General features: G+C 38.0%; 1 protein-coding gene across 6 annotated transcripts in view; it reads left to right on the top strand.

Annotated features, from left to right (window-relative positions):
• Pdcd1lg2 (programmed cell death 1 ligand 2) overlaps positions 1 to 16,461 on the top strand; it is a 90,372-nt gene that overhangs the window by 24,957 nt on the left and 48,954 nt on the right. For 3 of the 6 annotated variants that reach the window (XM_074051930.1, XM_074051932.1, XM_074051931.1), the window contains exon 2: positions 10,153 to 10,221. In XM_074051930.1, coding sequence (XP_073908031.1) covers positions 10,153 to 10,221 — 69 coding nt within the window. Of the gene's footprint in view, positions 1 to 2,321; positions 2,546 to 9,204; positions 9,572 to 10,152; positions 10,222 to 16,461 lie in introns of those variants that run through there. The other 3 variants (XM_074051928.1, XM_074051929.1, XM_074051933.1) reach the window with 2 other exon arrangements.

Genomic DNA, 16,461 nt, shown 5'->3' with positions numbered 1-16,461 from the left:
TGTTACTGATTACCTCTGCTTTATGGGATGTTCTTTCACTGGCTGGGTGACACTGCCATGTGGGCCTCTCATGTTCTTCCCACCACTTCCCAGTACCTTCTTCACTGGCCTCCATCCTACTCTCAAAATGCTCCAGTATTCCTGAATTTAGACCTTTTCTTTTTTAATCTCTCTTTTTATATTTTCTCCTTCTCCAATATTAACTAATATTTCCATATTAGAAATAACTCCTTTATCTCTAACCCTAAATTATGTCCCAGACTCTATATTACCCCACAACTCAATTCTAGCTCATTGTCTTCCCTCTAAAATCAGTTCCTCCTTTTATATTTCTTCCCCTGTCCATCCCCAATAGCTCCAATATTGACTGAGTATTCTGTCCTTAAAAACTACAGCCAACCTGTTGCTTCTCTTTTTCTCTCCTATATGGCTGATCAGTTGCCAATTGTTGTCAATTGTCTTGTCAGTGGTCTTATAGTGAGTTTCTCCTTCCTCTCCCTTGCTTCCCTTTTCTGACACTAAATCAAGGCTTTCTGAACAAACATCTAGACAAATACCATGGCCTCCTAATTGAGTGTTTGGCCTTCAATTCAACCCCCCAACCCAGCCCAAATTCTACACTGAAACAATCAGATTTAATCTTTTTCAAACACTCCTTTGGTATTGTAACTATTTTTGAATAACTCTCACTGTCTCCCATTGGCAGCTCTGCCTGGCATTAAGCCCTTGACATTATTGTCACAACCTAAATTTCTAGCCAAGTTAGTCTGTTCATTGTCCCCTTAACTGCATCTGCACCTCTGAAGCCCAGTGCCTGTTAAAATAGCTTCAACATCCAAATCTCACAGTGACAGTTCAAATCCTACCCGTCTGAGAAATACCCCTTCTTCTAGTCAACTTCCAGGGTTTTTGCATTTTCATCACTCCTTTTTATACCAGTACTTACCATTCTTTATGTGTGTGAGTTTTAACTTCCTGTGTTATAGTATCTTTAATAGCAGGGCCCTTTCTTAGATGAATCTTTCTATAAATTCTCCAGAGTCAAGTACAAAGATTTGCAAAAATGGAGACTCAGTATTTACTGACTAAAAAATTGAGATGCAATTCAAACTTCAGTGCTGCATTAATTGAGTGGAATAATCTCTTAAGACTACAGGTAGCTCATGATACTACAGATGGTTTATAAATCAAATAATTACTCATATACCCAAGAGATCAGAACACTGATTCTAAAATAACATAAAAACTATAGGGACTTGCAAGTAACAAAAATACTTAAGTACATCTAGATATAATACAATAAGGAGCCACAGAACATGGGCCCAATTCTGCATTACTTGCCCAAAGGCATTCAAACCCAAATTACTTTAAAACATTGTTAATGATAATTTTTGTCCTAGATACTTGGTCTCAAAAACAGTGGTTTATTCAGACACTTCAATTCATTTTGAAGTATATTTATCTATCATGGACACTCAGGGCATTGTAGACACTTAGCAGGAGGGAAGAGCCCAATGAGATAAGACTGGCAATGTTCAGCAAAGAATGAAGTGTTCTACAAACATGATGTTATCATTTCTTAGCTTTTTGGCTAAGACCAAGTGATATGTACTTCTTTATACTGGTTATTGTTACTCAAAGGAATGATTTGCTAGTATTCTTGGATGTTTCCAGAGTGTCTATGCCTGGGTTGTTCAGCCCAAGGGATTTCTTGAAAATATTAGCTGTGTCTTATTTACTTCTGTAACTAGAGCTTGCCACATAGTAAATACCAAGTGAATGCTAAGAGAGAGGGAAAGACAGAGAGAGAGTGAGAAAAGAAATAATTAAAGCTCCTCTCTAGCATAACAAGTTTAATTTCATTGCAGATAGGTTTCAGCAGACAGTAGAAATGGCAAGAAACTAGGCCTATAGCAACCAAGAAGTGAAACTGCTAGCACCTACTATGATATTTGATCCTCTTACAGCTATGTTTAGAAAACTTTTTTCTCATTTTCTGCTTACAAATCTCTCCTCAGAATTTACAGTTTTCTTGATTTCTCTGGAAAGATACAACTTCCTAATGCAATTGAATAAACTGATATTGTACTTACTATGTAGAAATAAGCAGAGTACGAGTTAAAATCCTACTAAAAAGAAAGTTGCATGTAAACTATTAAGTATAGAAGGCAGACAAGAAATACAACAGATACAACTGTTCTACAAACATTTGCTTAGGAAGTTCAGTGGAGGTTTCATGAAGGAGGTAGCCTTGTGAGTCTTAAAGACTGGATAGACTTTTACTAACTGAGATCTTTTTTTGTTTGTTTGTTTGTTTTTAGTATCACGGGTTGAACTCTGGGCCTTGCACTTGCTGAGCAAGTGCCCTACCATTTGAGCTACTCCACCAGCCAAACTAAGTGAGATCTTAGTGGGGTTAATAAAAGGAGTGGTCACATAGGAATTCATGCTATTTTTATACCAAAGGTCATCAGTCACTTAGAAGTGACAATGAAGATGAACGTGAAGAATGCTTTATCATTTACAAAGTATTGTCCAGGCACCCGTAAGTATTTCTGTTTGCTTCTTATGGTTTGGTCAAGAGACTCAGATGTTAGAGAACTTGATGATTCAGAATATCTGTACTCTCCCATTGCAACTGAGATGAAAATGGACAGTCAAACAGAAAAATACAGTAACATACTGACTTACAAAACACAAGTAAATTTTAGAAGGGCAAGGTTGTCTGATCATTTACTTTTGTCTCCTGGAGAAGTTATCATCACAGTGTCCATTCAGTTAATGGAGTGGGTGCTCTGTAAATGATGTGATAAGCTCATTAATTTTGGCCATATACTCTCTAATAAATTCTTCCATGTCTTGCCTGCCTAGGTATAATAGAGTTCATGCTTCTCTAACTTTATTTATTTAATTTTTGCTTCCCTAACATAAAAGGCTTGAAGAACTTGCTCTTTCATAAAACAATGCTCCCACAAACAGCCCAGAAGACAAAGATTGCATATAAAGGGTTTTTAAAAAAACTTTTTTATTATCATACATTAATAGTGACTAGAGATTTAAAACAGGTTGGTGAGGGGATTGAGATACCTGTGGAAACATTCTTCTGGGTGATATCCTTGTGACCAATCTTACAGTTGAAAAGGAATCACCTTCCACATCTGTGAAAACTCTTGCTTCAACATGGACCTGTCTTAAGCAAAGGAAATGATGATCTCCCCATCCTATTAGCAGCCCATTCAATCATGACTGGTTCTAACTGGTAGAAAGTACTTTCTTAGGTTGGGCCCAAATAAATAAATGATGATCTGTTTCTCTAAAAGAGGATGGTACCAACTAGGAGCCAGTAGTTTCAGACTCATGAGCATAATGCTAAGTTATTATACATGCAAGCACTTGTTTCTTTGTCTATTCAACAAAGTTATTAGGACCTAATTATGTACAATGAGCAGAGTCATCATAGCAAGGAAGACAGAAACACACCAGTGGCAATTTAAGTGCTAACACTAGAGGTGAATAGGATACAATCAAGGCAGAGGGTACAGTCTAAGGAAAGGCAATGAAGAAAGGTTTCTGTTGAATATAGAAGAATGTGAGGACTCTTAACAAGATTTGCATGATGCAGTAATGTTTTAAAGCTCATGAAGAAACTGAGGTAGAGGGACAGGTAATATTAATAATAATGATAAAAGCGAGAGCACACAAGGGAGTGGTGACGATAGGTAAGACACCTAAAAAATTAGCTAGCATTTGTTGCCCTTAACGCAGAGAAACTAAAAAAAAAGAAAGAAAAGAAAAATAATATTAGAAAAAATAAAATAAGATACGAATTCTCAGCCCACATGGGGAGTATGTGTTTCGTGTGGCTCAGGCAAGAGATGTCAGATCAGGAAAGGTTTTGCAGACTGCACAAAGGAAAAGTTGGCTTTATAAATAATGGGAACTATTCAAGTCATAAGCGTGAGTGACATAATTGGATTTGATTATTCCGGACATTATTGTACCTGCTATGTGAAGGGTAATTCATTTAATGAATACTGAATGCCTACTTACTATTTAGGGACTGAAGGCAAAGATCCCCATTCTCTTAGTGCTTCTCTTCTTACAGAAAATGATAAACAACAATATAATAAAGGAGTAAACTATATGATATGTTAGGTAATAATAACTGCTTTGGGAAAATAAGAGATAGATAAGGAGAGTTGAGAATGCTAAGGCTGGGGGTAGGAATGCTGTTGCAATTTTACATAAAGCAGTCTTACCTTATGTAAAAGAAAAAGCAGTGAAAGTGTCAAGATATAGTAATATTCACACCGGCAGTAAGGTCTGTCCTTGGTTGTTGGATCTGGGGAAGAAACTATACTGGCCTAGGAACAGGATGTCATTCAGACAGAGGACTCCAGTGTCCCAAGGATCCGGGTTGTGATAGGTGGGATGGGAACGTCAAAGGCTGCAGAACCTCCTGGTTCTGTAAACAACCTCACACTGCAGTGAGGAATATGACCACACTGGGATCCTTCAGAGATGGAGCCCAAGACAGAGATTCCTATTGCCTGGACTATTGGAAGGACCTTGGATTTTTCTGAGTGAAATGTTGAGCCATTAGAAGATTTTGGGCACGTATAATTTGACATATTTTTTAAAAATCACTTTGGCTGCTGTATTGAGTCAAGTGTAAGAAATTGAAATTAGAATCATAGAGTCCAGTTATCAGCCTATTATAGAAATCACCTCAAGAGATGGTTATGGCTCCAACTGATGTGGAAGCAGTGGAAGGAGCCAGATTCGAGAAATGTGACTTCTTTCTTCTCAGACTTGACTTCTTTCTTCTGAGAAGAAAAAAGGATGACTCTAAGGTCTGTGTCCTTCATCTCAACAGGCAGAGAATAGAGCACAGGGAAGAAAGACTAGAAGAGAAAAACAGCAAGAAGCAGGCTGTGCTAAGGGATAAGTAGAAATGGTGAGAAACTGAATTAAGGTGTTGACAATGGGGTGACAAAAAGGAGAGAGGTTCATCTAAGAAGTATTCGGAAGGTAGTAGTAATAGGACCAGTGATTTGCAAAATGAGTGACAGCGTAAGATGACCCCCAAGATTCTGGCTGGAGGAAGGTATTATTATTATTATTATTATTATTATTATTATTATTATTATTTTTATTACTATTACTGGCACTACATGAAAATGAGGTGCAGCATTTTCAAAATTTGTTCAACATATTAGATGCTAATAATTTGTAAAACCAGGATTTGAATACAATGTTTCTGATTTTAGAGCCTGAGCTCTTAACCTTTGTATGGTGCACATTTTCCCTAGAAGAAAGATTAATAGGGCAGGAGTGTGCTGATTGGAAAGTACCTTTATACCATAGACTGACTCTTAATTGCCCAAGAAGGCAGTGTGCCAGGAAAGTCCGCTTGGATTGGCAAAGAATAAGGGAAGTTAAAGCCGAGTGGTGGGTTATCCAGGAGTCCTTTGTATTACTAGAACTTTGTTGGTTGTCATCCTTTCATGTTGTAAAAGTAAGAATGCTGTCAAGTGCCAGACCTGCAGGTGCACATTAAGATGATAACTTTTCAAGTTTATTTACATTAAAAAACAAAGAGGACTGTGAGGTTCAGCTAAGGTGTACCATGAACATTTACCTGTGGGAGCAGTCATTACCTCCTATAAAATTGTCCTTTCTAAAACAAAAATAATACAGCCCACTGTGGATCTCACATTTCCTTCTAGCTACTGCCTCATTTCTTTTCTCCCTTTTATAGCCTGTCTCTCTAAAGAGTTACCCACATTTTGTTGTCTCCCCATCCTTCCCTTCTAGTCTCTCTTGAACCCATTCAAGCTTTTATCCACACTTGTTAGGGTTGTTGATGACGTCCACACTACTAAACCCAACTCTCAGGAGCATTAATCTCTACAGATCACTCCTTCCCTATAGTACTGTTTTAAAATGTAAGTTTTATTATTATTTAACTATAGTGAGGTCAGCAGATCAGAGACAACTACTAAGCAAGGGCTTGCTGCCTGACCCACATAGAAGCCAATACTATGACACTGTTTTTGCAAAGGAAAAAAAAAAAGAGTTGTATTTCAAAGGTCCACTGGTTAGGATGTCAGGGGCAGGAATAAAAAATTCAAATCTGCCTTCCTGGTGGGGATTGATAGGAAAGGAGAGGGGTGGGGCTGTTTATTGATTAGATTGGCATAAAGGTTCTTAGCAGTCATCATGCCTTTTAGGTGCATGCTTATTTTCTGGACAACTGTGTTTGCACAGGGGATTTTTGAGCCTTTGATATCAAAAGGTCATTGACTGGATGGCTGATTTCCACACATGTCAGTCCTGGAAAAGACAGTTTCAGACCATCCTTGGGTAGATTCCTAAGGCATTTCCTGGAAAGCAACCTAAACACTTTGTTATTTAGGGAATTTATGTCCAATGTGGGAAGTCCTCAGCCAATTTTGACATTGAGAAGAGTTTGTTATAATCACAGGTCTCAAGAGAAAAGTGCACCATGTCACAGGAGGCCACACAGGGAAGCACCAGGATCAGCCAGGAGGGAGAGGAAGAAAGAGGGGAAATGTGGGCAGGTGCCTTTATTGCAGTTTCCACAGAAATTGAAGAAGCAGGGAAAACATTTAGGATTGGCTAATATGCATAATTTCTGTAGGCTCTGGGGTGTTGGAGTTTTTTTGTAACTGGCCCTGGGGTGGTTAAGGCAGATGGATAGTGAATAGGAAAGTGAAAGAACCCAATAAAGGAGATGGCAGAAGGTATGGACTCGGATTGGTAGGTTTGCATTTGAAAGTTGTGCTCATAGCCCTGGTGATACTGTCTCTTAGAACTGGCTAACCTTGGGAGAGCCATTGTTCCAGGTCAACAAAGGTGAGGCTCCAGCACATCAAAGCATCAGAGTACAGAGAGCAAAAGATACAGCTAAGATATACTTTCACTGGCCATTTTGCCCTTCTGCATCTTCTTTGCTGGTGCCCTGTCCTCACAGAGCCTATATATGTTAGAATGCCTCATGTCTGTTCCTAAACAATTTTTCCCCCATCTCTCCATAGGTGATCATGAAACCCCATGCTTTAAATAACAAACAAATTATAGCTCTTGTGTTTTTTTTGAGGGGGGGGTGTTGTCATTGGTTTTTTGTTTGTTTGGGTTTTTCTTTCTTTCTTTCTTTCTTTTTTCAATTGGTCCATGTTCCCAGTCCACAAATTTAAATCTCTACATCAAACTTTGGACCACTTGTTATCCAACTACCTCCTGAACTTTGCCACTTGGAGGTCTAATAGGTATCACAAATCAAACAGATCCTTTCTATATTCACAAATAGCCTTTCACTGACCAAGTGGCTCAAGGCCCAAACTTAGGAATTTTCCTATATTTCTCTATTTTTCTCAAACTACATATTGATATTATCAGAAATTCCCTTCAGATCTTCTTTCAAAATACAGATTTAAGTAAAGGGAAAGACATGCTGTCTTCATGAACTGGAAGATGATATTATTAAAATGACTCTATTCCTCAAACATATCTACAGATTCAATGCAATGTCTACCAAATGACAGTTTCCTGGTTTTATTTTGGGTTTTTTGTTTTTTTGCAGAAATGATAAGCCCATCCTAAAATTTGAATGGAAATACAAGAGGGTCATAATAGAAAAACAAAAAAACTTGAAAAGGAGAGCAAAGTGAAAAGATTCACACTTCCTGATTTCAAAACTTACCACAAAGCCACAGCAATCAATACTGTGTGGTACTGAGTTCAATGAAATACAATTGAAAGTCCAGACGTAACCCTCATATCTATGGTTAAGTGATCTTTTTTTGCAAAGGTGCCAAGACAATTCAATAGAGGAAGGATAGAGCTGTTGTGTTTTTTTTTTTAAACAAATTATACAGGAATAGCTGTATGTACATGTGCAAAAGAATGAGTTTGGAGCTTACCTCATATCACATATAAAAATTAATTCAAAGTGGATCAGAGACCTAAATATATGAAGTAAAACATATTTAGTTCTTAGGAAAAAACGTAGATGTAAATCTTTGTAACTTCACACTGTGGAATAGTTTCTTGAAGCACAAGAAGTAAAAGAAAAAATAGATAATTTGGACTTCATGAAAATTGAACTACTTGTGCTTTGAAATTAAATTTCAATTAAATGATAACATTTGTGCCTTAGAGAACATTGGGAAGAAACTAGAAAGACGATCTGCAGAACAGAGAAGGTATTTACAAATCATCTACTCAATAAGCAGTTTGGCAGCTCCTCAAAAATTAAACATAGTTACAATTTGAGCTAATAATTCCACTCCTGCATATATACTCAAAAGAAATAAAAGCATATATATTAAAAAACTGTTTTAAATGTTCACAGCAGCATTACTCAGAACAGTTAACAACTCAAATATCCATCACATAGCAAATGGGAAAATAAAATATGACATGTTATACAGTGGAATATTATTTAATTAGAAGGTAAATGAAGTACTGATGAGTGCTATAATATACCTTGACAATGTTATGCTCAGTGAAAGAAGCTGGTCACAAAAGGCCAAGTATTGTATGTTACCATGTACATGAAATGTCAAGCATTAGAAATTGATAGAGACAGAAAGCAGATCAGTGGTTGGTTGCTAGGGGCTGGGAAGAGAAGGAAGGGGGAATAGGGAGTTTCTTTGAATGAATATGGTTCCCTTTGGGGATAATGAAAATGTTCCAAAATTAGACAGTGGTGTTGGTTGCACAATTCTGTGAATACATAAAAATCACTGAATTGTACTGTATACTTTTAAATTTTTATTCTTGAATTATTCTGCATTAATAATACAGGGGATTTCATCGTGAATATTTTATACATGCATACAGTGTACCCTGAACAAGTTCACCCCTCCATCCCATTCCCACCCTTGTCCTCCTCCCCCGTCTTTCAGTGTTTGGTGGGTCTCATTATGCTGTCTTCATATGTATATATCCAGCATACTTCATCCTCTTCACCCCTCAGTATCCTTTGCTTTTTTTCTTCCCCTATCCCCCTCCCCTCACATAGTCCACCATTACTGTGTATTTTTTTAAGTCTGTATTAAATGGAAAGAGAGAACCCTCTTTTGTGTATCAAGTATATTTCAGTAAAGCTGTTGAATTTTTTAAATAAATTTAAAGAACAAAGAAAAAAATGTGTAAAACCCCCAACAGACCACTTCTCACCTCCACTAGCCACAACAACCCTAAGCCAAACTGTACATTTCTGCAAAGACATTCTGCTTCTGCCTTGCCAACTGACTCTCTCTCCCAACCGTAGTCTATTGCCTAACCAAAGCACCATCCTCTCATAAAAATGCAAATGCAGTCAGGCCCTACCCCTGGTCCAAATCCTCCACTGACTCTCCATCACACTCCGAGCAGATGTATGGCTCCAACAGCTTTCCCCAGATTAAATTCAAAAGCCCCTTTGAGGAGTGAATTTCTGATGGTGGCTGACCCTGTCCCTTTTGCCTTCAACCATGAGCATCCTGTGGATTAGAAAGCCTGGGATCAAAGGTGGAAGCACAGGAGGTGGAACAGGTCCAAGGTGAGCCACCCACAACAGAGTCGGAGCTCTGTTTTCCCCGTCTAAACCTCTGAGGAAGAGGTAGTTTGAGTGGTAGGCATGCCCAATTGCAGCACTCAAGAGAGCTTGCCCGCTTTGCTGCTTACTCAACTAGCAAGTATTTTTTGAGACGCCAAGTTCTGCTCTGCTGAACCCTAGGCTCAAGGGTGTAACTCCCTGACTTCCAGGCCCATTAGGGAAGATAGTGTACATTAATCATTTGACAAACAAGGTCGGAGTTTGAGGGTCTGCTACTGAAGAAACTACGGAAGACTTCATGGGAAACACAAAGAATGCAGATAACCACAAGTGTGGACAACTCCCGAGAAGGCCATTAGAAAAGGAAGAAGAGCTTCTCATTTGGATTGAGAAAGACTGTCTCACTTCCTCCTACCCTACATCCCATCTCCTCCTGGCAATCAACCTTAAAACGTCTCTTCCCACCTCCCCCAAAAGATTTGCTTGCGAGTCATTATTTTGGTCTCAGGAGTGAACAAATCACCACATCATGAGACTGAAAAAAAGTTGTGTTAAGCCCTGAGACTTTCAAATGTCTATTTCAGGTCGAGTACAGACCATGTTCCTCCTCCTGCTAGTGTTGAGCCTGGGGTCGCAGCTTCACTGGACAGCAGGTAAGAAAGGACAGAGGGAGGGAGGAGATGGAGAAGCAGGTGGTAGCCCCTAGCCAAGGCCAATAATGACAATGTGGTCTTCAGGCTGACAGCTTTCTTTGAGAGGAAGTGTGATTACTGGCTGTTTCAAGAGCCACAAAAGAATGGTGCCCAGTATGCTTTGTGTGTTCCAATATCCCCATCTTAAAGAGACAGGGACTGAGAATATTGATCCTTCTATCCCCACTATCCAATAAGAGTAATGAAAGAAAGACAGGATCAGTCAGACCACGTGGATCTGAACTAATGCAAGAGGGCAGTGGTTCAGTTACCTTAAAGATAAAATGCCAAGCAGCTATAACTTTCCCTGCAGTCAGAAAGAACAAGGAGATAATGATGAGGGAGACATCTAGAGGACTTTGTTGCTGTAAAGAGCCTCTTGTAGAATTCTTCCAATTATTATATGTTCATGTGAGTTCCTCTTTTAAAAAGCAAATGCAGCAGCCATTGGTCATTTATACCTTAATGTGGTTTAAGTAAGTTGAAAACTCAGTCTTCCTAAGCCCCAGTAAACAATGAACCTGAAGGCTGTGCCTTTGAACTTGAAAAAGGGACATTTGCTGGAGGATGTTGTTGAGCCGGAAGGAAAGCAGTTTCAGCGGTGGTTGTTTTCCTAGGGAAGATATTTTAGACCTCTGGGGTGTGCAGTCAGGACCACTATTTCAGGCAAACACTAGGAAGTAAGAGAGGAAGACAGAGTCAGGGACATGGGATTAGATCCTCCATGATGGCAGCACTAACCCCACGGAAAATCACCTAACATTCTACCCTTGGTTTAGAAATGAAACTTGATAACCTGTTTTTTTTTAATCCCCCCTGGGGTTTAGACTTAGGGTCTTGCACTTGTTAAATAAGTGCTCTACCACTTGAGCCACGCCCCTAGTCCTTTTTGCTTTCATTATTTTTCAAATAGAGTCTCGTGTTTTTTTGCCAGGGCTGACCTAGAATGCAATCCTCCTATTTATGCCTCCTGCTATCATCTATGTGAAGATGCATTCCACCATGCTCAGCTTTTATTGGTTGAGATGGGGTCTTGTGACCCCCTTTCATCCCCACTGGCCTCCAACTACAATCCTCCTGGTCTCTGCCTCCCAAGTAGCTAGGATTATAGGATCATTCTTCTCTCATCCGGCTGGTCCCAGATTGCTCTTCCAAGCACACTCCACTCCCTCCCTTGGGCTGCCTAGCCTAATCTGACAGCAGAGAAATAGACTTGGTGTCTTTCTCAAAAGAAGACCCCAATATTCTGCCTCTTTCTATCCTGTCCCCAAAGTGCCAGCTAAGGGAATATTTCATGCTTCCTTTGCAAGGAACCCTGCCTGGTTGAGACATTTCACAAAATTAAACAATATGTGTGATGATTTATGTTGACAAACTAACTAAAATAGTACTTTCTTGCTTTCTCCATAAACTCAGAATTCTTTCTCTTTCTGCACAGATAATTTCAGTTCATACAAATATTAAATACCTGTCTAGATTACAGTGCTTTCTCATCATCAGTGTTTTCTTTAGCTTGTGTCATTTTATGTATCTCTAATTAGAAAGCTTCAATGTCAAAGAAAGTTACTTGAGGAGAAAAAAAAATACTAAAAAATCTGACAAATGATGGGCGTTTTACCCTGGGAAAGGGCGAAAAAGACAATCTTATCCATTATGTTTACTTATTTATTTAAACTTTTTGTAAGTATTATGTTATTTAGGCATCATTTGTATAATGACAACTTTTTTAATATAGGGAAGCTTTAAAAACCAAATGAGAGCAGTTGGGCTACAACATCTGATCCCTCAGAGAAAGCCACGGCTATCAGATTGAGACCTCACTTCCTTAGCTGCCCCTGTGCAATCTTAGACCATAAGGAACAATGTATGCAGGCCTGAAGTACCCAGGCAAAACCCCTGGACCATCAATATACACTTTAAAAAATTTATAAGGAAAGGGTGAATAAGGATGAATATTGTGGATGTATTTTGTATTCATATATAAAAATAGAAGAATGAAACTTGTTGAGATTGTTCTAAGAAAGGGACGAAGGGGGAAGAGGGAGAATGATGGAGGAGGTAATTCTAAGATATATCGTAAGCACATATATAAATATCATATTATATCCCACTGTACAACTACTATATGCTAATAAAATTTTAAAAAACAAAAGAAAAAATATATGCATATGAATTACATCTATATGATACTTTAGGATCCTCCCTGTGTACATTTATATTTTTGTTTTATGTTTTTTGAGACAGGCTCTCGCTATATAACCCAGGCTGGTCTCAAACTCATTATGTAGCCAAGGCTCCACTTAAAGTTCCATTATGAAGCCAGCCTTCACCTGGGGTTCCTACTGGAATTACAGACATGTTCTACCATGCCCAGCCATTTCTAATTTTAAATTTTAAAAATAATACTTCAAAAAATTTAATCATTTCAAAGAAGCAAAAACAATTCCAATGCTCTGGAAAAACAATGGTAGAGAAATCATGGTCTATTAGCAGAAAAGAATATTATACAGCCTGCAAGTAAATTAATTACAGAAACATGCCAGTCCTCTAAATACAATCCTCCTGACTTCAGCCTCTAAAGTAGCTAGGACTACAGGCATGAGTCAGAGGTGCCTCAGTCTCACAACCTCAGGGTTGTAGTTCATTCTTAAAGACATGTGGATGATGTGTTTCTCAATTTTGCTCTAAAAATAATCTTGTCCTGGTGTCTGCTTATGAACACAGCTGCATGGGAACCTGTGACACGAGGAGTACTAAGCTAATACTGGACAATTGCAACACCGTGTTTCAAAAAGCAGCAGCTCAATAGAAGGAATATAGTAGATTTCTTTAAGTGGTTTTAAAGGAATTGTGTTTGAGTTTCATGGGTACTTTCTTCAGTAAGTTGACAAGATGTGTTCATTTTGATTTAAAACTGTTGGATTCATGAGTGAATTCAAAGGCACTATAATTTCTGTGTTGGCTTAAATATATGCATTTGAGTAATTGTAATTAATGTGCCATTGGAAAATAAATGCCAATTATTTCCCAATGTCAAAAAAAATGCCAGTGTGTCTATGACCTTAGTAGCTAACGTTGAGTAAAAAAAGTCAAGCCCAGAAAGATGATACACAATACAGTGTCCCTTTTATAAACAGCATTTTGTTTGAGCATACTTACATATATGAAAGAAAGAATAAGCGATTAAGAAGTACAAGATTCTTCTGTCAGTTTCTTCTGGTGGAGGCAGTGGATATATGTCAGTAGTGTTCTACCTCTTGGTGGGTTCACAGATTACTTTTTCTTAATCAAATAGCTTTTACAACTTTTCTTTCTTTTTTTTTAAGCTTTTCTGTTGTAAAATATACCATGAATACAGAAAACCACATGAAACAAGTGTAAAGCTTAACATTACACTTTTTTGTGAGCACCACCCAGATCAAGAAGTAGAACTTGACAGCTCCCCAGAAACTTCATCTGCCCAGCCCAACTAACTTCCCCTCCAAACCCTCCTCATAGCCATTTTTCTGTAAAATAAACTATTAAAGATTGCTAAAAGAAATCTTATTAACCATTCAGTAAGCATACATTCCTTATAGTTTCCAAATCAGTGAACATTGGTACTAAATTTTAAGTGACTATATATATTTCATTGGACAAGCTCTGCTTTATTTAGCCAGTCCCCTATTGATGGTCATTGCAGTTATTTCCATTTTTCTCTGGATTAATGCTCAAGCCTGTGACCTCCTAAAGACAATGGTGAATGCTAATTCTGAATATGACTTGGCAAACCAATAATCATTGCAGCTTTAATCTTTCTAGAAAGTTATATAAATGAGATTATTCATTATATGCATTTGGTGGGAGGGGAGTGTTACTGGGATATGAACTGAAGGCTTCACACTTGATAGGCAGGAGCTCTACCACTTGAGCCACACCTACAGCCCTTGCTCTGGTTATTTTGGAGATGTCTCACTTTTCGCCTAGGCCAGCCTGGTAAGCAATCCTCCTATTTCAAGCTTTCCACCATCATTGGGACAATAGTCATGCACCACCATGCCCAGCTTTTTTTCTGTTGAGATGAGATGTCTTACAAAAAATTTTAACCAGGCTGGTCTTGAACCACAGTCCTTCCTATCTCAACCTCCAAGTAGTAGCTAGGATTACAGGCATAAGCCACTGGTGCTGGCTTTGGATAACTCTTTCTTTTTTAATCATAGTTATCACCTTCTTTATTATTAGCATGTATTAATTACACATATTAATAGAATTTGCTGTGATATTTCCATACATACACACAGTGTGCATTGTACGCACTCTTTTTAAAACTCTGGCTTCTTTCACTTAGCTTAATGCTTTGAAGTTCATCCGTGTCATTGTGTGTATCAATAGTTCATTTCTTTTTGTTATTGAGTAATTTTGCATTGTGTGTATGTACTACATTTTGTTAATCCATTCCCCAATTGCAGGACATTCAGGTTGTTTCTCATTTGGGGTAGTTTTAAAATAAATTTGCTATAAACAATCACATGTAGGTTTTTGCCTGAGCACACATTTTCATTTCACTTGGGTAAATACTGAGAGTGGAATTGCTGGGTCATATGGTAATTGCAATTAATTTTATAGAAAATTGCCAAACCTTTCCCTAACAGTTATACTACCTTTGCATTTCCATCAGCAATATATAAATTTCAGTTGCTCCTCATCATCACTAGCATTTGGTGCTGACATTATTTTCTAGGTTACATTGGTCTAATAGGAATGCAGACCTATCTCCTTGTGATTTTTAGTTGCATTTTTTAGTGACTAATGATGTCAAGCATATTTTCATGTACTTACTGGTTTTTCACATATTGTCTTTGGTGAAGTAAGTATTCAAACGATTTGACAATTTTTGCTTGTTTTTTTTTTATAATGTTTTGAGAGTCCTTTAAACAATCCAGATACATGTCCTTTATTAGATATGTGATTTGCAAATATTTTCTTCCATTCTGTGGTTTATCTTTTTTGTTTTTTGTTTTGTTTGAAACAGAGTCTCACTATGTATCCCAGACTGGCCTGGAACTCTCAGTCCTCTGTCTCAGCCTTCTGAGAGCTAGAATTACAGGCATGAACCGGAGGCCTGGCTATGTTTTCATTCTTCTAACAGTGTCTTTGCAAAGCAAAGATTTTAATTTTAATGGCATTTACTTTACCAATGTTTTCTTTTATGTATCATGTTCATGACATCATGTCTAAGGTCTCTGAATAGCCTGTGAGCTGAAAGATTTTCTTCTAAACATTTTATGGTTGTACAGTTTACATTTAGATTTATAATCCATTTTGGGTTATGTTTGTATAGGGTGTGAAATATAGGTTGAGGTTCGTTTAATTTTTGCACACAGATGTCCAGTGCTCCCGTCCCACTTGTTGGAAAGTCTATTATTTCTCCGTAGAAGTAGCTTTTAGTCTTTGTCAAAACTCATATTTGTGTAGGTCTTTTTCTAGACTCTGTTCTGTTCCATTGATTTGTGTGTCTAGATTTTTGCCAGTATCACCTTCTCTTGATTACTGTAGCTTTATAGTTGTTTTTTCTTATATTTTTGTTGCAAAACACAAGAATATCTTATATCCTAGACACATTTAAGGGACAATATTTATTTTTTATTTTTGATTTATCAGTCACCCATAATACAAGGGGATTTCATTGTGATAATTCCATACATGTGTACAGTGTACCTGGAACAAGTTCACCTTCTCTGTTACATTCCCATTCTCCTTTTCCTCTCCCCTGTTTCAAATAGTGTTTTATGCTTTCTTCATATGTATACATGCAGTGTACTTCCATCCCAGTATTTATTTTTATGCCTTATTATGTCTTGGAGGAGGGGAAAAAAACCCAATCATCCTTTTCTCATTCATCCTCTAGAGGTGGGTGAAAGCTGGGGGACACATGACCATGATAATATTTGAGGTCACTTTGGGGCAGAGGCCACATTTTGAGTCATCCCAGTTGGCCTAAATTCCACTACTTCTGCTGACTGCTGAGATATACAAAGGAGAAGAATCAGGTTGGGGAGAAATAAGGCAAGAGATGTCTCCTTGCATTGCTTGTTCACAGAACAGAGCATGAGTCAGGTGAACAGAGCAGGATTTTGTCCTTAACCAGAAACTTCAGTTTTGTGAAGAACATGGCTGTATACAGTAGTCCTCTATTTCCCTCTCACTTTTTAAGTACATTGT

The sequence above is a fragment of the Castor canadensis genome, chromosome 13, assembly GCF_047511655.1.
Source record: "Castor canadensis chromosome 13, mCasCan1.hap1v2, whole genome shotgun sequence".
Lineage (NCBI taxonomy): Eukaryota > Metazoa > Chordata > Mammalia > Rodentia > Castoridae > Castor > Castor canadensis.
Note: the sequence above shows the minus strand (reverse complement) of the source record. Positions and strands in the feature narration are given on the sequence as shown.